A 25634-nucleotide genomic window follows, 5' to 3' on the forward strand; every position below is an offset into this window, starting at 1 on the left:
CAAAAAAAAAAAAAGACTCACATGGTTTAGTAATAGACTGGGCACCAAAGGGCTATTTAAAAAACAATTGCTCCTCTGGCAGAAGGGAATGCTTGGCGGCTACTTATTTTATTTCTTACTGGGAGGAAGAGATCATCATCCTATTTTGCATAGAAGGTTCAGCTCGCTCTTTCCCTTAAAATGGGAAGATAAGGGCATTACCCCCCTGAGGCCTTGTATGATATTCCCCATTCTGAGCCCAGAACGCCCAGAACTTTAGAAATTGGCTATTGCCATGTCTGGACTGCGAGTGTGGGAAGGGGAAATTTTTCTCTCTGTTGTTCCCACCACCGTCCCTCACATCCGTGATTCTGAACCCCATGATCCCATGATAAATCCCCTTTGAACCTTTTTCCTCTTTTTGATGCCGATTCCCCCTTTATTGGACTCCACTAGCACGGGTGCATTTAACCTTCCTGAGCTTGCCCAGCGGACACATGCAGGCAAGAAGCTTTGAAAGATGGAGTGCCCTGGCCGAGGGTTCCAGGTCTCAGCAAGGCCACGAGGTGGTGACTGCCTCCCAGAACTCTGTTGGGCCACCCTTCCTCCTGGAGATCCCCAAAACCTCCATAGCAACAGCTCTGCCCATTCACACATGCAGTCAGCCCTCCCTCCCGCGTCCACCGCCAGCTGAGGGCCAGCCACCCTGCCTCCCACAGCCACCATCCCTGGGAAGGAGCCCTGACCCTGTCCTTACACCCCTCTACACTCACTGCCTGTGGGGAGAGCTACTCGCTGTCACAGGCATCCAGTCGGCAGGGTCAAGGGGCCCCCTGCATGGTGGGGGACCATGTTGTCGTGCATGAAATGAAACTGGCCACACATGACAGATATGGTGGCGCTTTGGCGAGCTGTGGGGGAGTCTGTCCTACAGGGTGAGGTTTGAACCCTCCTGAGTGACCAGACACCCAGTGTCTACTTCAAGTGCTCAGTTATAATTATTGTCCGGATTTGGTCAACTTTTCCTCAGGGGCTCCAGGAGGATGAGTGTGAGTCCTCCCCTTGCTCTGTGCAGCCTCTAACCTCTAGAGTCTACTAGGGGTCTGGGAAGAAGGTGGGAAGTCTGGCCAGTGGGGCCGGTGGCTGGTGACCTCAGGAAGTGGGATATCATCATCTTCAGAACTGTAGTTGTTATTGGGACACCAGCTCCGGGAGACCACAGGTGCAGCCAGCACAGCAGGACCTTAGACAAGGCTGGGCTCACTTTCCCCATCTGGGAAGGGGGCTGCCTGTGGCTAGAAGCAGCCCGAACTCCTGAGCAAGACTAGACCAAGAGGCCGGTGTATGGACACCCTCGCGTGGGCACCCCCACCGGGCCACCGCCGCGCGGACACCCTCACGAGGACACTCCGGCCGCGCGGACACCTACCACGGGGACGCCCCGACCCCATCCTACCTGCCGCGCCCCGCGCCGCGACCCGCACCCCGCCCGCCACGGCCTGCGTCCGCCACCGGAAGCGCCCTCCTAATCCCCGCAGCGCCACCGCCATCGCCGCCATCCTCGCGGGGCTTCTCGGGCGGCTGGGGCTGCCCGCCGCGCTGCCTGCGCCGGACCGGGGCGGGTCAAGTCCCGGGCGCGCCGCCGCGGTAGAGGTGAGAGCGCCGGCCAGAACCCGGCCGAACGGGACAGGATTCGGGGCGGGGGCCTTCAGACCTAGGGTGGAACATTGGGATAGGGTGTGGGGAATTCGGACCGCTGTGAAGGGATCTGACTTTGGGTGGGGGTCTCCGGACTTGGGGTGGGGGATGTGGATGGGGACTGGGGCATTCGAAGCTCTGTAAAGGGATCTGACTTTCGGTGAGGGTCTCCGGACCGGGGGTGAGGGATCTGACTTGGGGTGGGGAGCCCTGGATGGGGAGTGAAGAATTCGGACCTCGGTGAAGGGATCCGACCTATGGTGGGGGTCTCCGAACCTATGTTGAGGAGCTCCGGATGAGGGTGGGGAATTCGGACCTTGGGTGGGGATCTTTGGACCGGGGTGGGATCCCCAGACTCCTTGTGGAAGGCTGAGGTTGAAGATCTGTGCTGGGATGAGGGGCTCCAGATAGCCCTGGGAGATCCTGCTTCAAGACTGGGTTGGGGGTCCAGACCAGGAGGATAAGCCTATCCCTGGAGTAGGGCTTGACCTGGTGAGGGTGTGGCAGAGTCACAGGGGAGGGTCCCACTTGGTCCTTGGGCTGGGATCAGACTCTTAGAGCTGGAGAGTTGCAGGGGGCCTAGGGGAGGGTCTGAGGAGCCCCAGACTCAGAGGGCCTTGGTGACCTCTCCAACAAGTTCCCTGTTGGAGGCCTTGGGGTACCCCAGGGCCTTTCCCTGCCAGAGAATGGCTGCTGCACCAGGAAGGGGCCCAGGACTCCCCAGGGTAGGGGGCTGTGTGGTGCGCAGGACCACGTGGGAATGGTAGGGAAAGGGGAAGTCACTCTGGGCCTGCCTTGCTAACAGACCTGCTTTTTGGATTTTTCCACCCGGGGATTTTTTGTGTCCTGTTGCTGTTTATTGTTTAAAGTGACCCCCCAAGCCTGAGGGACCATAGGAGCTGCCCTGCAGAGCCCAGTGAGATACCAGTTAATGGAGGAAAAACAGCTTTTACTTGGTAACTACTGACAACATGAGAAAAAGCTGGCTCCATGCTGATTTGACTAGAGGTGCCTGGAGTTTAAAGGGACAGTGAGGGAGTGGGAAGGGGTGGGGACTCAGTAGAGTTAGGGAAACAGAAAATCACCAAAACTGGGAAGGAAGGGTTAGCCCCTGTGGAACCAACTGATCTGGGTTTGCCACTGGGGCTTACCGAAGTCAGGCCCCCAACCTCCCACAGACTGGGAGACAGGGGCCCCTTCCTCAGGTGTTGGCTGGAACACACAGGAAATTCTTGTGGCAGCCTTGAGCTTCTCAAGGCTTCTTTAAAACCAGGCACTTTTAAAGGGGGCTAGGATCGTTCTGGGAATGTGGCCTTGAGCTGTTTTTGTTAGTGTTCGTTCCAGTCTAGATAGGCCAGGGCGAGGCCCAGTGGAGAAGGGGACCCCAAAGAGCCTGGCTGGAGTGTGGGGAGGGAGGGTCTTGTCAGTACCCCTCCTGTGCAAGAAGGGCAGAGACATACTTCTTTCCTCTCAACAGTACCTCTCTGTTTCACATGTCCGTGTGAGGAGATCACCAAATAGGCTTTGTGTGAGCAACATGGCTGTTTATTTCACCTGGGTGCCGGCGGGCTGAGTCCAAAAAAGGAGTCAGCAAAGGGTGGTGGGATATCATTGGTTCTTATAGGTTTTGGGATAGGCGGTGAGGTTAAGAGCAGTGCTTCGGGGGCAGGGGTAGATCTCACAAAGTATATTCTCAAGGGTGGGGAGAATTATAAAGAAACTTCTTAAGGGTGGAGGAGATTATAAAGAACCTTTTTTAGGATGGGGGAGATTACAAACTACATTGATCTGTTAGGGTGTGGCGGAAACAAATCACAATGATGGAATGTCATCAGTTAAGCTATTTTCACTTCCGTGGATCTTCAGTTTCTTCAGGCCACCTGGATGTATACATGCAAGTCACTGGGGATGTGATGGCTTAGCTTGGGCTCAGAAGCCTGACACCCTCCATTTTCTGTTCTGTGTTGTGTTCATAAAGTACCAGCGGGACCATCTGTTGAGACTTGGTAGCAAAGAATTTTTGCTGGATGATGCAAGCAGTCAGGCATTTAATGAGGAAACAAAAATAGTAGCAGGCTGGGCACGGTGGCTCATGTCTGTAATCCCAGCACTTTTGGAGGCCGAGGAGGATCATTTGAGGCCGGGAGTTTGAAACCAGCCTGGGCAACATAAAGACCCCATCTCTATAAAAAATCAAAAAGTTAGCCCAGCGTGGTGGGATGGGCCTTTAGTTCCAGCTACTTGGGAGGCTGAGGTGAGAAGATCGTTTTGAGTCTGGGAGGTGGAGGCTGCCATGAACCGTGATCTTGCCTGTATACTCCAGCCTGAGCAACAGAGAGAGGCCCTATCTTAAGAAAAAAAACAAGAAAGAAAGAAAAACAAAGATGAATGGTTGAAGCTGTCGATAAACCCAGTTTTTGAGCCTGCAGGGCAGCAGTTGAGGTTTCCGGCCCTTGGGCCCTAACAAGGCCAGCAGGGGCACTCAGGGATTTCCTGGGGTGTGGTGTGAAGTTTGTGATGATGGCATAGGCATCGGTATCCCAGTTGTGGTTACTTTCCGGAGAGAACATGGGGCATGCAGGAGCTGGAGGGAGGTCTTCCTGGTCGGTCTGTGTGGCAGCGGCTCCAGACCAAAAGCTGCCCGTGGATAATCTGTTGTGGTGCTGAGTTCTTTCAAGTTTATATCAAGTATTCTGGCTTCAATCTGCAGGGCTTTTTTTTCAGATCCTGGGGGCAAAGGGCAGCTACAAGACCACCTGAGTCCCAGTGGGGATTTGAGTTCTTAGTGACACCAAGTCAGCGAGGAGACAAATTGGAAATGTCAGTCTGGAGAGAGTGGCAGGTAGCCAGATACTGGAGGGAAGTAGATGGGAGGATTTGGTAAGGGCTGGCGTGTAGGAAGGCAGTGACAGTCCAAGAGACAGGCAGATCACAAAACCTCAAGGATAGGCTCTGTGGCTCATGCCTGTAATCCCAAGCACTTTGGGAGGCCGAGGTGGGCAAATCAGCTGAGTCCAGGAGTTCAAGACCAGCCTGGCCAACATGGCAAAACCCTGTCTCTACTAAAATTACAAAACATTAACCGGGCATGGTGGTGCATACCTGTAATCGCAGCTACTTAGGAGGCTGAAAGGAGAATCGCTTGAACCTGGGAGGTTGGGGGGGCTGCAGTAAGCCAAGATCGCACCACTACACTCTAGCCTGGGCAACAAAAGCGAAACTCCATCTCAAAAAAAATTAGGCTGAGTGTGGTGGCTCACACCTGTAATCCCAGCACTTGGGAGGCCAAGGCAGGTGCATCACAAGGTCAGGAGATGGAGACCATCCTGCCTAACACGGTGAAACCCCGTCTCTACTAAAAATACAAAAAATTAGCCGGGTGTGGTGGCAGGCACCTGTAGTCCCAGCTACTCGGGAGGCTGAGGCAGTAGAATGGTGTGAACCCAGGAGGCAGAGCTTGCAAGGAGCCGAGATCACGCCACTGCACTCCAGCCTGGGCGACAGAGTGAGACACCGTCTCAAAAAAAAAAAAAAAAAAAAAAAACACCTCAAAGAGTGAACTAGACTAAGATCTGATAACTCCCAAGAGGGTGTTATATTTCTCCACTGAAGCATAGCATTTCTCTTTACTTCCCTTTTTGATTGAAGATAATCAAAGTAAGATTATTGTTATTTACCAAGTAATTCTGGTCTCATTAAATTTGGCCTGATTATTTACATAAATGCAGCACGAATGGTAATTGACCACACAGGCCTTTTTAAGTTTGCTGAAACTTTTAATAGGGAATCTTAGATTGAGCTTTTAAAAGCCTTTTGAGGTTAGGAAGCCAAGCCAAGAACTTCCAACCAGACTTCATCTGCAGTGCCTATAGATTTGGGTGAATTCCTCTCTTCTTGAGGTCCCTGAAATATCCCAAGGTTCCTGGGCCTCGGAACCTTGGGATATTTGGAAGAGACTTTCCTTACTCACATGTAAGACCAAGAAACCCCTTAAGCCAGATACCAGGCCAGATTTTTCAAGAGCTCTTTGCAAGCAATGGCTCCACAAAGTCAACCTGAAAGCCATCTGGTCATACCTGATTCTATGTACATCATTCTCAAACAGGACATTCCAGTCCAAGCCTTGGTAATATAGCCAGTGTTTCCAATTGTGTCCTGTCACAAGGAGAATAGATTCTTATTGAAGTTATGCGATAAGTATATTGCCATGAAAATAGGAATACTCAATAATAGTTTCTGATTTTTGGAGGGATCAGGCTTGAAGAAAAAGATAATTGCTTCAATTTTGTTTAGAGAAGTATCATTTACTATAATATTACGAGTCATTGACCGGTTAAGAGAAAAGGGAAAGGTTTCTTTTTTTTTCGAGGTGGAGTCTCGCTCTGTCCTCCAGGCTGGAGTGCAGTGGCCGGATCTCGGCTCACTGCAAGCTCCGCCTCCCATGTTCACACCATTCTCCCGCCTCAGCCTCCTGAGTAGCTGGGAAATAGGTGCCCACCACCACGCCTGTCTAATTTTTTGTATTTTTAGTAGAGACGGGGTTTCACTGTGTTAGCCAGGATGGTCTCGATCTCCTGACCTTGTGATCCACCCACCTTGGCCTCCCAAAGTGCTGGGATTACATGCATGAGCCACCACACCAGCCTGCTGTGTTAACTTCTAACAAGGCCTAAAAAGCATTATTATTATTATTTTTTTTTTTTGGACAGAGTTTTGCTCTTGTCACCCAGGCTGGAGTACATGATCTCAGCTCACTGCAACCTCTGCCTCCCTGGTTCAAGCAATTATCCTGCCTCAGCCTCCCGAGTAGCTGGGACTACAGGTGCCCACCACCACACCAGGCTAATTTTTGTATTTTTAGTAGAGACGGGGTTTCACCATGTTGGCCAGGCTGGTTTTGAACTCCTCACCTCAGATGATCAACCCACCTCTGCCTCCCAAAGTGTTGGGATTACAGGCGTGAGCCACCGTGCCTGGCCCTAAATAGCATTTTTTATTTGACAGCACGTTGCATGAAATTATGTAGGGACCAGCCCTACAGGGTCTGTGGGTTTTTCTCCCTGTGTGCAGAGATGAGAGATCGTAGAAATAAATACACAAGACAAAGAGAAGAAAAGACAGCTGGGCCCAGGGACCACTAACACCAAGGTGCAGAGACCAGTAGTGGCCCCGAATGCCAGGCTGTGCTGTTATTTATTGGATACAAGGCAAGGGGGTAGGGTAAGGAGTGTGAGCCATCTGCAATGATAGGTAAGGTCACGTGGGTCACGTGTCCACTGGACAGGGGGCCTTTCCCTGTTTGGCAGCCGAGGCAGAGAGAGAGAGGAGACAGCTTACGCCATTATTTCTGTATTTCAGAGACTTTTAGTACTTTCACTAATTTTGTTACTGCTATTTAGAAGGCGTAGCCAAGTGTACGGGATGGAACATGAAGGCGGACCGGGAGCGTGACCGCTGAAGCACAGCATCACAGGGAGACGGTTAGGCCTCCGGATAACTGGGGGCGGGCCTGACTGATGTCAGACCCTCCACAAGAGATGGTGGAGTACAGTCTTCTCTATCTCCCCTGGGGAAAGGGAGACCCCTTTCCCGGTCTGCTAAGTAAGGGGTGCTTTTTCTAGGCACTGACGCTACCGCTAGACCAAGGTCTGGTTACTAGACCAAGGTCTGCTAAACCAGCGTCTTCCCAGGCGCTGAGGTTACTACTAGACCAAGGAGCCCTCTAGTGGCCCTGTCGGGCATAGCAGAAGGCTCACACTTGTCTTCTGGTCACTTCTCACTGTGTCCCTTCAGCTCCTATCACTGTATGGCTTGGTTTCTCCTAGGTTATGATTGTAGAGCGAGGATTATTATAATATTGGAATAAAGAGTAATTGCTACAAACTAATGATTAATGATATTCATATATAATCATATCTATAATCTGTATCTAGTGGAACTATTCTTATTTGATATATTTTCTTTATTATACTGGAAGAGCTTGTCCTCTTGGTCTCTTGCCTCGGCACCTGGGTGGCTTGCTGCCCACAAAATTTGCCATTGAAATAAACCTAGTTAGTTTAACATCTCTCTTACAAGGTCACAGGACAGATCCTCTGAGGTCTTTCAGGGGCCCTCCAGGAAATTTCAAGTCAGTTTGTGATCAAGACAATGTCATAGGCCACATACAGTGGCTCACGCCTATAATCCCAACACTTTGGGAGTCCGAAGAGGGAGGATTGCCTGAGCCCAGGAGTTTGAGACCAGCCTGAGAAACATGCTGAGGCCCTGTCTCTACAAAAAAAAAAAAATGAAAAATTAGCTGGGCATGGTGGTACATGTCTGTAGTCTCATGTACCCTGAAGACTGAGGCAGGAGGATCACTGGAACCCAGGAGTTCAAGGCTGCAGTGAGCTGTAATTGTACCACTGCACTCCAGTCTCGGTAACAGAGTGAGACTCTGTCACTGAAAAAAATTTAGGCCCGGTGCGGCGGCTCATGCCTATAATCCTAGCATTTTGGGAGGGCAGATCCCCTGAGATCAGGAGTTTAAGACCAGGCTGGCCAACGTGGCAAAACCCCATCTCTACTAAAAATACAAAAATTAGTTGGGTGTGGTAACGTGTGCTTGTGGTCCCAGCTACTTGGGAGGCTGAGACAGGAGAATTGCTTAAGCCTGGGAGGCAGAGGTTGCAGTGAGCCCAGATCACACCACTGTACTCCAGCCTGGGTAACAGAGCGAGACTCTGTCTCAAAAAAAAAAAAAAAAAAAATTTAAAGAAACTTTATACATAAATACATTCAATGATTATGAGATCAATTCTAGCCAGCTTTGACCTCATAAACATGACAATTCTTTTCTGCAGACTTTCTTGAGGCCAGGAGTTCAAGACCAGCCTGGGAAACATAGGGATAACTTTCTGTATCCATTCACGTTTGGTTTTGTTTTGAGACAGGATCTCAGTCTGTCACCCAGGATGGAGTGCAGTGGTGAGATCTCAGTTCACTGTAGCCTCGACTTCCTGGGCTCCAGCGATCCTGCTGCCTCAGCCTCCCAAGTAGCTGGTACTACAGGCATGTACCACCACACCAGGCTAATAATTTTTGTGTTTTGTTTTTTTTTAACAGAAACAGGGTTTTACCAGTTACCCAGGCTTGTCTCGAATTCCTGGGCCATTCACGCTTTGTCCTATATTTTTCCTCTTTTTGTAATTTTACTTCAGGACAAAATTACATCCCTTTCTTTAACAAAAACACTCTACATTCTTTGCATACTTTTCATATAAAAACATATCCTATTTTCCTCCCATACTTTGTATACAAAATTGTTTCCCTCATTCTTACTGTTTCTAGGAGTTTTGTTTTCATACATTGATTATAATTTTTAACCATTAGTAAACGGTATTTTTTTTTTTTTTTTAAAGAGACAGTCTTGCTGTGTTGCCCAGGACTCACTGCACCCTTGAACTCCCAGGCTCAAGTAATTCTCCAACCTCAGTCTCCCAAAGCACTGGGATTACAGGCATGAGTCACCACGCCTGGCCATAACTTATATTTTACAGAGAAAAGCAGGAAGAAGACAATTCGAAATTGTCTGTCATTTAGCAGTTTATTAGCACATTTTATGGAATATACCGTCTTATAATCTCCTTTTTATAGTGCAAAAGTGCCAAGAACATGTTTACTAACAGGCCAGAATACATTTAGCCAGCCTGTACCATTGCTTAAAATGTACCATTTTGCATAAAGAAGCCAAAAAGTACAAAAAGTTATGCTTAATAATGAATGTTTCAGCACTTTCTCCTGTTCAGGTATTATTTAGATATTCAATGAATGTCTGTTACGTAACTTCAGTTAGTATGACTCTGAGGTTGAAAGTTACTGAAAAGATCTTGGGAGCCTTTTTAGGCCAATATATTATCAAATGCAGTTAACAAAACACAACTCACTAGTTTATATAAGAGCTAGTTCTCACTTTTTTTTTTACTCTATTTTATATATTTTTTCTTTTTTTTTCTTTTTCTTTTTTTTTTTTTTTTTGTAGAGACAGGGTCTTGCTATGCTGCCCAGGCTGGTCTTGAACTCCTAGCCTCAAGTGATCTACCTACCTTGGCCTCCCAAAGTGCTGGGATTACAGGTGTGAGCCACCACCCAGCCCTGTTTTATATGTTTATCCGAACTACGTTTCTGGCAAATTGGGCAAATTAAGGGACACTTGCTCAGTGTGAGGGGAAGACTTTCTACCTGTATTTGTGGATATGACCTTTACGACTTGTTTTGCCCTGCTGGATGACTGACTGCATGTTTCCATGAGCTCAGCTGGTTGCTTTTGTGGGTCCCTGAGGCCCTGCGAGCCCCTGATGGAGCAGGAAGCCTGAAGTTCCGGACCATGGGGAGTTGAGGGGCCGGAGGGGAAGAGAGAGGCCTGCAGCGGGGCCGAGGGGTGGAGGAGGCCAGACTTGAAGGGGGTGTCTCCTTCAAGAGAAAGTAGGGGGGTGTGGAGGTGATCAGAAGGGAGAGGCCTGAGAGGAGCTAGTTTGGGGAGATCTCAGGTATCCCAAAGGAGCCACTGACTTCCAAATTATCCTTGGTAAAGTCACATCAACAAGGAAGGAAGCAGACAGAGGCTTGCTTGTTCTTAGCAGTTTTGTTTTCATATGCTGATCAAAGTAGTGCAGAGGGCGTGATCAGCAAGGCTCCAGTAAGAAGCTCCCACGGAAGGAGCAGGAACACAGAACAGAGCAGCAAGATAGCTCCACCAGGAGTCAGGAGTGATTCCCCTCCAGGAACGAGGCGCCAGGAAGAAGAACTTCCAGCCCAGGAGGTAGGTACCGTTCAGAAGAAGCCTGGGACTCTCGGCACCTCAGAGCCTTACTCAGAATCATAAGAAGCAATGTCTTGTCCTCACTGCTGCATCCGATGTTCTTCCGGAGCATTGGGTCACAAGTCAATCCATGTGACTCCTGCATGAGCAGGCAGAGTGGAGATAACACGGATAGATGCAGGCTCCGGTTGTTGTATCCGAGGGTCCGCTGGATGGTGGTTCCCATCCAGATCCAAGTCCTGACCCCTGATCACAGAGAAACACAGCCAGACATTAAAGTGGTAAGGACAGAAATTATAATATTTGGTGACCAGTGACAGGAGGGGAGAGAGCCGAGCTCCCCTCCGATTTGTACAAAGAAGTGGGGAGTGGGGAGGAAGAACAGCAGGGACTCAGGAGTGAGGAAAAAGGAAAATTACCAAAAGCAGGAAGGGAGGGTTAGCCTTGGGAAACCGATCTGGGTTTGCCACGGGGGCTTACTGAAGTCAGGCCCCCAATCCCACAGAGACTGGGAGACAGGGGCCCCATCTTCAGGTGTTGGCTGGAACACACAGAAAATTCTCTTGGTAGCCGCGAGTTTCTCAGGCAAGCACTTTGAAGGGGGCTGGGATCATTTTAGGAATGTGGCCTTGAGCTGTTAGAAGCCATGTGCAGTATGGCTCACACCTGTAATCCCAGCACTTTGGGAGGCTGAGGCTGGAGAATCACTTGAGGCCAGGAGTTTAAGACCAGCCTGGGCAACGTAGCAAGACGCTGTCTCTACAAAAATAGTTTTTTTAAATTAGCCAGGCACTGTGGCATGCCCCGGTGTAGTCCCAGTTACTCAGGAGGCTGAAGTGGGAGGACTGCTGGAGCCCAAGAGTTCAAGGTTGCAGCAAGCTGATTGCACCACTGCACTCCAGCCTGGGCGGCAGAGGTGATCATGCCACTGCACTCCAGCCTGGGCGACAGAGCGAGACTCTGTCTTTTTCTAAAACAAAAAAAAAAAAAAAAGGCCAGGCGCGGTGGCTTCCTCCTGTAATCCCAGAACTTTGGGAGGCCGATCACAAGGTCAGGAGTTCGAGAGCAGTCTGACCAACATGGTGAAACCTTGTCTCTACTAAAAATACAAAAATTAGCTGGGCATAGTGGTGTAAGCCTGTAATCCCAGCTACTCAGGAGGCTGAGGCAGGAGAATCGCTTGAACCTAGGAGGCAGAGGTTGCAGTGAGCCGAGATCGCGCCACTGCACTCCAGTCTGGGTGACACAGTCCATCTCAAATAAATAAATTAATTAATTAATTTAAAAATGAAGCAGCAGCAGCTTTGTTAGTGTTTGTTCAAGGACTGATAGGCCAAGGTGAGGCTCAGCTAAGAAATGTGCTCAGAGGAGCCTGGCCAGAGTGTGATGGAGGAGTCTTTGTCCAGGCTGCTGCCATGGTGGGCCTCAGACCTCATGGCCTGAGTGCTGGGGGTGGGGCTGCCACCCAGCCTTGAGGAGAGCAATGAAGAGGTCAGATTGCACTCACATCCAGTGCGGTCTAGACACAGGCCTGGCCTAGAGCCTGGTCCTGGTGCCCAGGCTTTGTTTTTTTGTTGCTGTTTTTTTGAGACGGTGTCTCTCTCTGTCGCCCAGGCTGCAGTGCAGTGGCGTGACCTCAGCTCACTGCACACTCCGCCTCCCGGGTTCACACCATTCTCCTGCCTCAGCCTCCTGAGTAGCTGGGACTACAGGCGCCCGCCACCACGCCTGGCTCATTTTTTAATTTTTAGTAGAGGCGGGGTTTTACCATGTTGGCCAGGCTGGCATGTCACTCCACTAGGCATGCCCAGGTCCTTTCTGTCCCTCCCTAAAGGCATCCCTGTCCTTTCTGTCCCCTCCACACTGAGCCGAGCCAGCCTATACTCTTGCCCCAGGCCTGCCCTCGGCTGGGAGCCGGGACGCTGAGCACCTGCCGCATGAGCACGTTGACCTGCAGGGGGCCTCCAAGCAGGTGCCAAAGCAGAATCCAACGTGACTGGGAGAACCCCCTTGAAGGATAAAGCGAATGTGTGACCACCATGCAGGTCTGGCCCGTGGAAGGGAGGGGAGGGGGCCCCGGTGGGGCCACAGTAAAGGAGTAGAGGGGCCCCACAGGCAGGGACGGCCGAGCTGGCCACCTGGGGCTGTGGATCTGCTGGTGCAGTGCAGCCTCTTGCCTCTCTCAGCCCAGCCCTTGCATCTGCCTCTTGGTGTGTCTGTAAAGACAAAGTCACCGTGGTCCCTGCAGCACCTGGCTTGAAGCAGGTGTGCAGCCCGTGTGAAAGCCTTCCCTTTAGCTCTTAGGTATTGAGTCAAAAAAAAAAAAAAAAAAAGCCTTCCCCTGAGCCTGGGGGCCTGGCCCCACTGAGGATACCAGCAGGCAGGGGAGGCTACCGGAGTCTGTCCTCTGCTTGGCCCTCTGACTTTCCATTCTGACCCCTTCCCTTCCACACCAGCCCGTTTCCCCATATAGGGTGCAGTCTTTGTTGCAACTGCTCACCTCTGCCATGGTCGAGTGAGAGCAGCCACGGACAATGTGTGTGCAATTGTGCGTTTTTTGTTTTGTTTTGTTTTGAGACGCAGTCCCCCTCTTATCGCCCAGGCTGGAGTGTAATGGCGCGATCTCAGCTCACTGCAACCTCCACCTCCCGAGTTCAAGCGATTCTCCTGCCTCAGCCTCCCAACTAGCTGGGATTACAGGCATGCACCACCATGCCCGGCTAATTTGGTAGTTTTAGTAGAGACTGGGGTTTCACCATGTTGGTCAGGCTATTCTTGAACTCCTGACCTCAGGTGATCCCCCCACCTCAGCCTCCCAAAGTGCTGGGATTACAGACGTGAGCCACCGCGCCTGGTTGATTGTGCGTTCTGATAAAGCTTCATTTACAGAAATAGCAGGTAGGCCCCTCACAGGGTGCCCAGCGCAGGTGCGCTGTCTCACCTCTTCTCAGGTGTCATGGGGTGAGAGGTTAGTCCTCTGCCTCCTTCCTCTCTGCAGGTTGGAGAAATGACAGATTCTTGTAGTGCGGGGTATGAGACAGTAGCAGGAGGGGGACACTCCCAGAGTGCTGCCAGAGAGAGGCCAGGCCCCATCTGGATTTGATGGCGTTTGTGTTGTGGTGTTGGTAGATGGTGGTAGTGTTGTTTTAGAGACAGTGTCTCTGTTGCCCAGGCTGGAGTGCCGTGGTGCAATCACAGCTCACTGCAGCCTCCAACTCCTGGGCCCAAACAATCCTCCCACTTCAGCCTCCTGAGTAGCTGCAGCTACAGGCACGCCACCATGCCTGGTTCGATGGGTATTTTGTGGCCATTAAACTTCTGGTCATTACTTTAGATTCCCAGAGGCTGGATGGAGATGAGTGGCCAGCCCCTGGGTCCACAGATGAGCGTGAGGCCAGGCTGCAGCCTGTGGGATCTCCCAGGCCGGCCTCCAGGTGTCCTCTCAGCCTGTCCACAGACCCTGCCCAAGCATGTGGCCTACTTGGTGCTGCCCGGCTTGTCTTTAAGCACCTGTACTGGCTCTCCCTGGATTACTGGATCGCAGTCAAATCCCCTGCCAGAATCCTGGTCCCCCTTTATCACAACGGATCAGCCCCGAAGGGCAGGGCTGCTTGCAGCAGCTCCGGCCTTTGCTGGGAGGTTTCCAGCCCTGTTGAGCAAGTCTCAGGCAGGGCCCTCTGCAGCCTCCATGGGGGACCTGTATGCAGAGCAGGGCTGCCCCTGTGTGTAAATGCTAAGAACTGGCCTTCTTCCTGCCATCTGTATCCTGTTTGTCATCACGCCTGTGGCTCTATGTGTCTCCCCAACTGGGCCACCAGCTCTGTGAGGGCAGAATGAGGCATGTCCAAGCCACAGGGACTCTCAGTGTGCAGGGGGTTGTTAGCATTGGTTCTGTGTTCTGGAATAGAGAGGACAGTGTTGCCCAAATGGCCAGTGGTCTTTCTGGGGATCGCTGCAGCCGCGTGTTGGCCCCCTATGGAGAATGGAGGATGCACAGCCGTTTCAGGGCACAACCCAAAGTCTCCTGAGCTTGCTGTGCAGCCCAGTCTTTCTCTCCGTGGCCCCTGGTAGCTGTCTTTCTCCTCCCCAGAGGAGGAGAAAGACACCTTCCTGAGCAGGAAGATGTGGGTGAATAGAGACCAAAGTGTCAGTTACTCTTCAGACAGAGGTGATAGCAGAATGAGCAAAACTGATGGACCCCAGATCTTTACAAAGGGAACAAAGTCAGTTTCTAGCTTTTTTTTTTTTTTTTTTTTTTTTTTGAGATGGAGTCTCACTCTGACACCCAGGCTGGAGTACAGTGGTGCAATCTCAGCTCACTGCAACTGCCTCCTGGGTTCAAGTGATTCTCCTGCCTCAGCCTCCCAAGTAACTGGGACTACAGGCACACGCCACCACGCCCAGCTGATTTTTGTATTTTTAGTAGAAAGAGGGTTTCACCATGTTGGCCAGGATGGTCTTGTTCTCTCTTTTTTTTTGATCTTGCTCTGTTACCCAGGCTGGAGTGCAGTGGCGCAATCTCGGCTCCCTGCAACCTCTACCTCCTGGGTTCAAGCTATTCTCCTGCCTTAGCCTCCTGAGTAGCTGGGACTAACAGGCGCTCACCACCACGCCCGGCTAATTTTTGTATTTTTAGTAGAGACGGGGTTTCACCGTATTGGCCGGGCTGATCTCGAAATCCTGACCTTGTGATCTGCCCACCTCAGCCTCCTAAAGTGCTGGGATTACAGGTGTGAGCCACCACACCAGCATTGCTGGGTCATATGGTAGTTCTGTGTTTAACTTTTTTTTATTTTTATTTTTTGTGGGTTTTTAAGAATTTTTTAATATTTGTGGGTACATAGCATGTTTAAATTTTTTTTTTTTTGAGACGGGGTCTTGCTCTGTTGCCCAGGCTGGAGTGCAGTGGTAGGATCACAGCTCACTGCAGCCTCAACCTCCTGGGCTCAGGTGATCCTCCCGCCTCAGCCTCCCAAGTATCTGGGACTACAGGTGCAGACCACCATGCCTGGCTAATTTTTAAGTTTTCTGTAGAGATGGGGTCTTGCCATGTTGCCCAGACTGGTATGGAACTCCTGGGCTCAAGCAATCCTCCCATCCCAACCTCCCAAAGTGCTGGAATTACAGTCGTGAGCCACCAGGTCTGACCACATGTTTAACTTTTTGAAGAACTACCAAACTGTTTTCCACAGTAGTCACACCAGCAATGCCAGAGGGTTCCAATTTCATTACATCCTTGCTAACATTTGTTATTTTCCTTAAAAAAAAAAAAAAGCCAGCTGGGCATGGTGGCTCATGCCTGTAATCCCGGCAGTTTGGGAGGCAGAGGGGGTGGAGCGCTTGAGTTCAGGAGACCAGCCTGGGCAAAATATCGAGAACCCCCTCCACCCCATCTCTACCAAAAAAAAAAAAAAAAAAAAAAGATGGGTTGTAGGGGGTGGTGCACATCTGTCGTCCCAGCTACTTGGGGGGTGCTGAGGCAGGAGGATCCCTTGAGCCCAGGAGGTCGAGGCTGTAGTGAACTGTGATCACGCCACTGCACTCCAGGCTGGGCAACAGAGTGAGACCCTGTCTCAAAAAAACAAAACAAAAAAAAGCTCATTTCAAACTTACACAAAAGTAGAGAGGATTCCCCTCGGTCCTCCGGCCTGCACCCCCGCCCCACCACAGGGGCATTCAAAACTGTTTCTTGCCTCTCTGTAAGGCAAGGGGGACTCTTGACTCTCCCCAGACCACGCAAAATAGGGTGATAGGATCACACGGGTCCCAAGTTGGACACTGAGCTGGCGTGCCCACTCCCGAGTCCTGGGACCCCAAACTAAAGGAGCTGTTCCTTTTCGCCATGGAGGGCTGACCGGGCAAAATCCCAGCGCTGGGAACATCCGAGCAGCTCTGAGTGGCGTGGGTGGGTTTCTACCTGACTTTCTTTAAAGGGAGGCCTGATTCTCGGCTTTTCAGGACCCGCCCTCTGTTTCCTCACTTGTCTGCTCTTTCGTCCTGCGAAACTGGGCAGCAGCCGGTGACAGCGCAGGGTCAGCCCTTGGATGGCCAGGTGGGCGTGATCCCACCCTCTTCCATGGCTGGGAGGGCGTGGTCCCAAAGTCACTTGGATGTGGTCCCGCCTCCCTCCCGGCCCAGTGGGCGGGGCCTCCCCTACTGCACCAGCTGGGCTAAGCAGAGAGGAGGGTGGGCTGGGAGGCCCCACAAGGCTGGGTCAGAGCGGAGGTGGTTAGCCTGGGAGAGGCCGTTGGGAGGTGGGGTGGCCTGGGGCAGCCAGTCCTCCTGCTCTGGGCTTCAGTACCTCACACTCACAAGGGAATCCCCGCGCTGGAGGGCCTTGTGAGATGGCCATGGGCACTGTGGCCCCCAGGCACTGCATGGGGGCCTGGGCGTGTTGGCCTTTGAGCCTTTGGTCTTCAGCTTCCCCAGCCCCCATGGCTCTTGGCCATTGGGGCCCAGTTGGCCGCAGAGCCTTTGGCCTTGAGCACTTCCCTAGCCCCCATGGCTCTTGGCCAATGGGGCCAAGTTGGCCGCAGAGCCGCTGGCAGATGGGACAGGTAGGCACTTGGTGCCCCCTCACACCAGCTGGGCCCATCCTGCAGAGTGGAGTGGGCAGGTCCCTCCTGCCAGGCAAAGGAAGAGGGCTTCAGGGCCCCTCCCTGCTGTGGCCTCCTCCCCTCTGCTGCCTCCCACTGGGCCCTAGGGGACACTGCTTGCAAATTTATGAACAGACGGACCTAGAGATTAGAGATTCAAAAACCAAATTCTTACACAATTCAAGTATTATGCAGATTTGGATTTATAATTTGGGACTCCAAGGTCTACCGAGTAATTTGCTGTTTCAGCAAAATAACCCTTTTAATTTGGGGTGTTTATTTCTAACACTTACTGTTTTTTAAATATGGAGAGTAAACAAAATGGTCCATTATCTGACCACACAAATATCAGTAGTAGTCATTATAGATAAATAAACCATAGCAGATAAATAGTAGTAAACAAAGCAACAAGGTGTGTCATAGGAAATCCCCACTGTGAAGAAAGGAGCAAGGTGGAAAGTTCTGGCGGCTTCAGGTCTGCATGGTCCCTCTCCACCGTGGTTCCTTGTCATCTTCCTGCCAGAATAAGGACACTGTCCTTAGGGAAGCGCCATTCTCCTGTTTTTTCCCACAGGGCACATCCTGCCCTACAGGGAAACATAGTGAGCCATGGGTTTCCCTGCAGGCCTGGGACCCCTCCCCAGGGTAGCAGCAGAAGGCGGCACGATTCACACTCCTGCAGCTGTGGACAGGGGCACCCCCGCTGGCACTGAGCCCTGCACTGGGTTCCATCACCCGCTTGGGGCTCTGGCCTTTGGCCTTTTCCTGTGAGCCGCATATTGGCCACTGTGACCCATCTGTTTCATCATCTTTTTCTTACTGGTTTGTGTATGTTCTTGGTAAACTAGTCCTTGGTCTTACACAACATTTCCAAGTTACTAAAGATTCTTCGGGGGAAATACAACTTGAACAAAGTGGTTCCCTCCTTCTGTGGTTCACGAGGCGCAGGTGCCCACAGGGCAGTGCGGACAGGGACCGGGAGACTGCCCCTGGGGTCTCTGGCTGGGTGACACTAGTAGGGATGTCGCTTGGCCTCTCTGCGGCCTTCTGCTGTCTCTTCTGAGGCCAGAAAGGCGAAGCACTGCCTTCGCCCTGCTAGGGAAGGTTCAGGCCAGGCTAGGCCTGTCCGGAGAAGGGGCTCAGATATCTGGACCTTGGTCATCGCCAGGTTAGGGTTTCTGTTGATGATTATCCAAAGGCAAAACTGATTTCCACAGAAATAACATCTGCTTTGCTGCTGAGCTCAGAGAGAGAGACCGCAGACCCCTCCCGCAGTCAGTGGGCTGGAACCTGCTCGGAGGTGCTTTGAAGGTGAGTTGGCCAATGGAAGCCGGGGTAGTGCCAGGGTGGGTACAGGTTCCAGCCCGGTGCATTTGCACAGGTCTGCTGAGCACATGTCCACTCTGCCTGTGTAAACAGGCCACGTGGTGTGAAATCCCCTGGAAGCCTGGTGTCCACATGGCCTCCCCCTAGGGCGGAGCCTCTGCTTCCCTGTTCTCTTCTGCTCTGTCCTCTGGTGCCCTGAGGCTGACCTCCAGGGGTGTCCCCTCTGCAGCCCTGGGCCTGCCTCCTCGCCTGGGTGTGCCTTTCTAAAACGGAGTGTCCAGTAGAGAGTGGGACCTCCTATGCCACTGGGAGTCCAGGGCCCCATCCCAGAAAGACCTGTGAGTGACCACAGGGACCCTAGAGGAAGTTTCCTTGTGTCCTTCCCATTTCAGGGTCTGTGACCTGAACTCCTGGGCTTCTGCCTCAGGCCTCCTGTGCTCTGCTCTCTGCCTGCTGGGTTCCCTCACCAGGCTTCTGTCTGTCTGGTTCCCAGGCTACCTGCCTGGAGGGTCACACCAGGAGGATTTCAAACAGGTTTCAAGTGGGGTCACTTGCCATTTCACTGTGCCCCACGAGGTACACTGTGGTGGGCAGCAGGGCTGGCCTTTCTCATCTGGGACATGCCACATGTTGCCGTCCCCAAGGGGAGTGGTGAGTGGGTCTGTCCTGGTGTTCCTGGCCTAGGGACTGCCAGTGTCCTTACTTGGACACTCAGTGAAAGGGACACACGAATCCCTGGGGCGTCCAGAGCATGGATGACCAGCATGGGTTCACCACATGAGGCTGAGGGGCTGCACCATACAGCCTCTCTTTGGGCCACCCCTCACTACCCTCCACTCCGGGCCATGGGGCTTCCCTGCCCCGGGTGTCCTCTAAGCCAGCTGGGAGACAGCAGCCTGGGTCCACATCTGCTTCTGTATTCTGTGTGGTTTTAGAGGATCCCTGAGCTGCCTGGGGAAGCGCCCAGGGCCAGGGAGTGTGCCCTGCAGGCTCCACACAGGACTGCCAGAGGCACACACCTGCTCTGTCCGCCTGAGGACACCAGAGGACACGAGAAGGCTGGCTCCCTGGAGCTGACACGTCAGGCAACGGAGGCACATGGCTGGCTTCTCTGAACCTTGCCCCTCTGCGAACACAAGGGGGCGATGGTGGCACTTCAAGCTGAGGGGCATGTGGGTGCAGCAGGAAGAGCATAGAGCACTGGCGCCCCTCCCCTCCCGCCCTGCAGATGCTGGAGGCCCCGCCTCTGCTGCTGGCCGCTGTGTTCCTGGGCCTGGTGCTGGTGGTGCTGCTGTTGCTCCTGAGGCGCTGGGGCTGGGGCCTGTGCCTTATCGGCTGGAACGAGTTCGTCCTGCAGCCCATCCGCAACCTGCTCATGGGTGACACCAAGGAGCAGCGCATCCTGCATCACGTGCTGCAGCATGCGGAGCCTGGGAACGCACAGAGCGTGCTGGAGGCCATCGACACCTACTGCCAGCAGAAGGAGTGGGCCATGAACGTGGGTGACAAGAAAGGTGGGGTCCCGGCTGGCGGGTGCTGAGCTCTGGGACAGGGACCCAGGATCAGGCATCAAAGCCCTTACCGGAGAAGCTGTTATCACCCCGTTTCCAGGGGGCTGGGAACCCTGGGATATGCCCATATAGGGCTGGGGGGTTCCTCTGGAGTCCCAGGGTGCCAGGGTCCCTGATGATTCCTCCAGGCCCTGCTGCCTGCGCCCCAGGACAACAGGCCCCCACACAGGGTCTGACGGTGGTGCAGTTCCCCTTGAACTCTGCTCTGGCTACCATGGGACCTGCCTTGGAACCAGTCAGACAGGTTCTCCTGGGCCCGCCCCCGCTTCCACTCCAGCCTGGGGCACTGCATGTGCTGCCAGACTCAGGGAGTTACTCAGGCAACTAGTGCTGCCCCGGGGCCCCAAGGGGGACAGTTGGTTCGGGGATTCAGATAGGGCAGCTCTGTTAGGACACACTGGGGCCAGCCAGGAAGAGTGGAACAGATAGTAACCAGCGTGGGCATAGAGGCTAAGGGACCATGGGAGCTCCAAGGTGCTCACAGTGGGGACCAGGTCCATGGGGCTGGGGACACCAGGTAGGTAAAAGACTCCTCCAGCAGGTAGGGAGGGTGGGTAGAGGAGGGCCAGAGGCCAGGCATTTGGGAGAGGCTGTTGCTTTTTGGGAGAGGTAGGGGGCCGTGCCTGGGGATCCAAATTCCCCCCCCTCCGCCTGTGCTCACCTCTCCCGTCCCCTACCTTGCACAGGCAAGATCGTGGACGCTGTGATTCAGGAGCACCAGCCCTCCATGCTGCTGGAGCTGGGGGCCTACTGTGGCTACTCAGCTGTGCGCATGGCCCGCCTGCTGTCACCGGGTGCGAGGCTGCTCACCATCGAAATCAACCCCGACTGCGCCGTCATCACCCAACAGATGGTGGATTTCGCTGGCGTGCAGGACAAGGTGCACATGCTCCACCCGCTGTCAGACCCGGAAGAAGGGCCAGGGCTGTGGGCGGGGAGGGCCTGGTTCACACCACGTTCACTGAAAACCCACTATCACCAGGCCCCTCAGTGCCTCCCACCCTGGGGCTGAGGAAGGACCCCCCCAGCAGCTCGGTGAGGGTGGTCTCACAGCTCTGGGGAAACGGCCAAGGTGGCACGAGGAGGGGCAGGGGCACAGCGGGGCCATGTCACCCCAGAACCCTAAAGAAAACTGATGAATGCTTGTATGGGTGTGTGTGGACGGCCTCCTGTCTGTGTGGGCGTGGGCACTGACAGGCGCTGTTGTATGGGTGTATAGGGGCGGCCTCCTGTCTGTGTGGGCGTGAGCACTGACAGGCACTGTTCCAGGTCACCGTTGTGGTTGGGGCGTCCCAGGACGTCATCCCCCAGCTGAAGAAGAAGTATGATGTGGACACACTGGACATGGTCTTCCTCGACCACTGGAAGGAGCGGTACCTGCCGGACACGCTTCTCCTGGAGGTGAGTCCCAACCAGGATGGCCTCTGTGCCAGCTGCTGCCCAGGGCCCATTCGGTCAGCCTCAGCCTCTCCAAAGAGCCAGGCACCCCAGCAGAGCCCTGTGCAGACAGAGCTTGCTCTGGAGGCACCACCTGAGGTCCATGAGTGTGGGGGGACTGAGGAGGCCCTGAGGTGGGTGGAGATGGGTGGGGAGCCGGGCCAGGGGCCTGGCTGCTTGGCCTGTTGGAAACTGGGGAGCCAGCCTCCCGTGCAGGTACAAAATGGGTGGCAGAAGTGGGGTGCACACCCCAGACCAGATACCAGGGCAGAAAGGGCACAGGACCAAGGAGATGGGGTGGGGAAGGGCCGCTCCGGGCTGGCCTGCTCTCCCCAAAGCCAGCCGGTGCTCATGCAAAGAAAGCACGTGTCTCCTGCAGAGCTTCCTCCCGAGGCCCCATCTTGTACATTCCCCCGACCCAGCCCCACTGATGAGGACCCTGAGTTTCCTTAGCGAGGCCTGGTAGCAGGTGGGGCTGTCCTCGCTTCCCTGGGGGACATGGGGCACTGGTGGCCCTTCACAGACTGATGCTTAAGGAGCCTCACATCAATGACACACTGCCCCATCCCTCTCTGGTGGTCAGCGACACTGAGTGGCTCTGTGATCCTCCACTGGGCTTGGGATGCCCACCCTCACGGCCTCCCCACCTGCTCACCTGCAGCTCTCCCAGAAACCGGACACTGCCGTTAGCAGCAGGACTAGGAGCATGAGGGGCACAGCCCCCATGCCTGGCTAGGTAGGGCCGCTGGGCTGCTGGATTGGAAGCAACCAGCACTAGCAGAAGCCTGAGGTGTGAAAGGGCAGAGAATGTTCCAAAACAGTGGGAGTCAGGGCACACAGGACTTTGGGTAGGTGAGGGTTAGACCTGTCTTCTGGAGCTGGGCTCAGGGGCTCATGCCCGTAATCCCTGCACTTTGGGAGGCTATGGCAGGAGGAGCGCTTGAGGCCAGGAGTTCGAGACCAGCCTGGGCAACAGGGCAAAAAAGAAAAATATATGTTTATGTGTGTGTATATATATATATATGAGAGATGAAGTATTGCTTTGTCACCAGGCTGGAGTGCAGTGGCACGATCTCCGCTTACTGCAACCTCTGCCTCTTGGGTTCAACCCTGCCTCAGCCTCCTGAGTAACTGGGACTATAGGCACACGCCGCACACCCGGCTAATTTTTTGTATTTTAGTAGAGACGGGGTTTCACTATGTTGGCCAGGATGGTCTCAATATCCTGACTTCGTGGTCTGCCCGCCTCAGCCTCCCAAAGTGTGGGGATTACAGGCATGAGCCACTGCACCTGGCTACAAAACATACTTTAAAAAATTAGCTGGGTGTGGTGGTGGTGTGCCCCTGTAGTCTTGAGCTACTCAGAAGGCTGAGGATGAAAGATTGCCTGAGCCAAGGAGTTGGAAGTTACAGTGACTGCCACAGGTTATGGGGATGGTAACTGGGTCCAGCTTTTTTTTTATTTGAGACAGTTTCGCTCTTGCCCAGGCTGGAGTGCAATGGCACAATCTCAGCTCACCGCAACCTAACCCTCCTGCGTTCAAGTGATTCTCCTGCCTCAGCCTCCCGAGTAGCTACACCCGGCCAATTTTTTTGTATTTTTAGTAGAGACAGGGTTTCTCCACGTTGGTCAGGCTCGTCTCGAACTCCCAACTTCAGGTGATCCGCCTGCCTCGGCCCCCCAAAGTGCTGGGATTACAGACGTGAGCCACCGTGCCCGGCCTTATTCCAGCTCTTTTTTTTTTTTTTTTTTTTTTTTTTTGAGGCGGAGTCTCGCTCTGTCGCCCGGACTGGAGTGCAGTGGCCGGATCTCAGCTCACTGCAAGCTCTGCCTCCCGGGTTTATGCCATTCTCCTGCTTCAGCCTCCGGAATAGCTGGGACTACAGGCGCCCGCCACCTCGCCCGGCTAGTTTTTGTATTTTTAGTAGAGACGGGGTTTCACCGTGTTAGCCAGGATGGTCTCGATCTCCTGACCTCGTGATCCGCCCGTCTCGGCCTCCCAAAGTGCTGGGATTACAGGCTTGAGCCACCGCGCCCGGCCTATTCCAGCTCTTAAAACAGCAACAACAACAACAAAAAAACAAAAAAATTGTCTGGAAAGATCCCTGTCAGCCTTGTGGAGCGTGGAAAGAGAGGGCTGTGGGGAGGGCATTTCAAGTGCCCTGAACTCACGAGGAGGCGCTGAACCCTGGCCGTGGGGAGGGAGGACCTGTATTGACCAAGGGGGCGGGCAGTGGGAGGGTGGGAGGGAGACCTGCAGGCCAGGACAGTGTAGCTGGCGGGGCTCACCCCTGACAAAGGAGCATGATGCTGGCAATTCGGTATTGATGGGAGAGAGCAGACGCTCAGCCAGACGGGCTTCACTTGGGCAGGAAAGACACCCACAGCTGGGCCTGCATTACCGGGGCCGAGTTTCAGCAGCTGTGGTGTGTGTGATAATTACAGGGGCCTGCCTTCATAGAAAAGTAGCAAATATTGCAGTTTAGTAACTAGGAAACTAATAGTTTTCTCAGTGCTGCTTGTGCAAAGCTGGTAATTATCTCAAAAGAAGCAAAGTTTATGAAGTGGGAAGTCATGAATTGGGAATGGGTGTCCTTGTTAAATGCATATCTGCACACTCACTGCTGGGGCCCTGTGCCCCCTTGTAGAGGGTTGGGGGACAGCCTGGCTCTTGTGAGGGCCTAGCCATCCCCTCAGTGGGTTTTGTGAGCATTGGAGGCATAGGGGGTGAGGGGCTCAGGAGCAGGTTGCAATTCAAAATCAAGGGCTGCTTTGAGGAGGCCTCTCCACTGGGCTGCCATAGTCACCAAGTCCAGCCCACACCCAAAGGAACAAGAATGAGTTCCCCTTAAAAAAAAAAAAAAAAAGGCCAGGCGCCGTGGCTCAAGCCTGTAATCGCAGCACTTTGGGAGGCCGAGACGGGCGGATCATAAGGTCAGGAGATCAAGACCATCCTGGCTAACACGGTGAAACCCTGTCTCTACTAAAAAGTACAAAAACCTGGCCGGGCGAGGTGGCAGGCGCCTGTAGTCCCAGCTACTCGGGAGGCTGAGGCAGGAGAATGGCATAAACCCGGGAGGTGGAGCTTGCAGTGAGCTGAGATCCGGCCAGTGCACTCCAGCCTGGGCGACAGAGCGAGACTCCATCTCAAAAAAAAAAAAAAAAAAAAAAAAAGACAGGGCCTTGCTGTGCCCAGGCTGGAGTGCAGTGATGCCATCATAGCTCACTGTAGCCTGGAACTCCTGAGCTCAAGTGATCCTCCCACCTCAGCCTCCTGAGTAGCTGGGACTATAGGCATGCACCACTACACTGGCTAATGTAACATTTTTTTTTGTAGAAATAGGGTCTCCCTATGTTGCCCAGACTGGTCTCAAACTTCTGGCCTCAAGGGATCTTCTTGCCTCAGCCTCCCAGAGTGCTAGGAGTACAGGTGTAGCTCCAACTTTGTCGTCGTCGTTGTTTTCCAAGACAGAGTTTCGTTCTGTCGCCCAGGCTGGAGTGCAGTTGCACTATCTTGGCTCCCTGCAACCTCTGTGAGGCTCCAACTCTTCAAGGGAGGAGAGTCTAAGGAGGGTAGGCACAGTTGAAGACCACCTCAGCATAGTGTCACCTGCTCCTCTGACACTGTCACTTCTCCATGGCATTAGATTTTCAGTGCTGCTCAGATGCTGCTGCATGTTTAGCCAGTTCTCCAGGTGGTCTGAGTAGCTGGTAGGAGGCTGCAGTGTCGGGGGACAGGCAGGACAGGTGCTGCTTTCTTCCCCTCTTGACCAGTTTTGTAAAGGAGTGGGCCCCTGGCAGCCTCCAAAGGTGACCCATGCTCCTTTCTGCCCTTCCCTCCTTCATTCCTGTTTAACTCGTGCAGTTGCAGTGGTCTGGTGTCTTTCAGTCTGCTGACGTCATCTGTATCCCTGATGACCAGATTGGGCTCCTGAGTCCCCTGGCACAACCCGAGAAGTCCAGGAGCCCAGGCCCCTCACTCATCTTGTGTATTCCCTGGCCCGGGCCTGAAGGCAGCCGCCCTGCTCAGAGCCTAGGCCATTGTCCTCCTCCTGGGTGGCGCTTTGTTCTAGGTCTTTTCAGCTGACATTGCTAGAACATTCTTTTTCTTTTTTTCTAAATGAAAACACATCATGAGCCGGGCGCGGTGGCTCAAGCCTGTAATCCCAGCACTTTGGGAGGCCGAGACGGGTGGATCACGAGGTCAGGAGATCGAGACCATC

The 25634-nt window shown here is 53.3% G+C and overlaps 2 protein-coding genes across 11 annotated transcripts in view; one reads left to right on the plus strand and one right to left on the minus strand.

The window, feature by feature from the left end:
* TXNRD2 (thioredoxin reductase 2) overlaps nucleotides 1-1712 on the minus strand; it is a 66951-nt gene extending 65239 nt beyond the window's left edge. For 4 of the 7 annotated variants that reach the window (XM_026449009.2, XM_023192616.2, XM_023192617.2 and 1 more), the window contains exon 1: nucleotides 1436-1712. In XM_026449009.2, coding sequence (XP_026304794.1) covers nucleotides 1436-1538 — 103 coding nt within the window. In that variant the 5' untranslated portion in view covers nucleotides 1539-1712. The remainder of the gene's footprint in view (nucleotides 1-1435) is intronic. The other 3 variants (XM_023192620.2, XM_023192618.2, XM_023192619.2) reach the window with 2 other exon arrangements.
* COMT (catechol-O-methyltransferase) overlaps nucleotides 1359-25634 on the plus strand; it is a 26122-nt gene continuing 1846 nt past the window's right edge. The window contains exons 1-5 of one of the 4 annotated variants that reach the window (XM_023192622.2): nucleotides 1359-1632; nucleotides 18294-18387; nucleotides 19631-19916; nucleotides 20660-20853; nucleotides 21243-21374. In XM_023192622.2, the coding sequence (XP_023048390.1) occupies nucleotides 19631-19916; nucleotides 20660-20853; nucleotides 21243-21374 (612 nt within the window). In that variant the 5' untranslated portion in view covers nucleotides 1359-1632; nucleotides 18294-18387. Of the gene's footprint in view, nucleotides 1633-10330; nucleotides 10481-10623; nucleotides 10762-18292; nucleotides 18388-19630; nucleotides 19917-20659; nucleotides 20854-21242; nucleotides 21375-25634 lie in introns of those variants that run through there. The other 3 variants (XM_023192623.3, XM_023192624.1, XM_023192625.1) reach the window with 3 other exon arrangements.

Source organism: Piliocolobus tephrosceles, chromosome 19 (genome assembly GCF_002776525.5).
Source record: "Piliocolobus tephrosceles isolate RC106 chromosome 19, ASM277652v3, whole genome shotgun sequence".
Lineage (NCBI taxonomy): Eukaryota > Metazoa > Chordata > Mammalia > Primates > Cercopithecidae > Piliocolobus > Piliocolobus tephrosceles.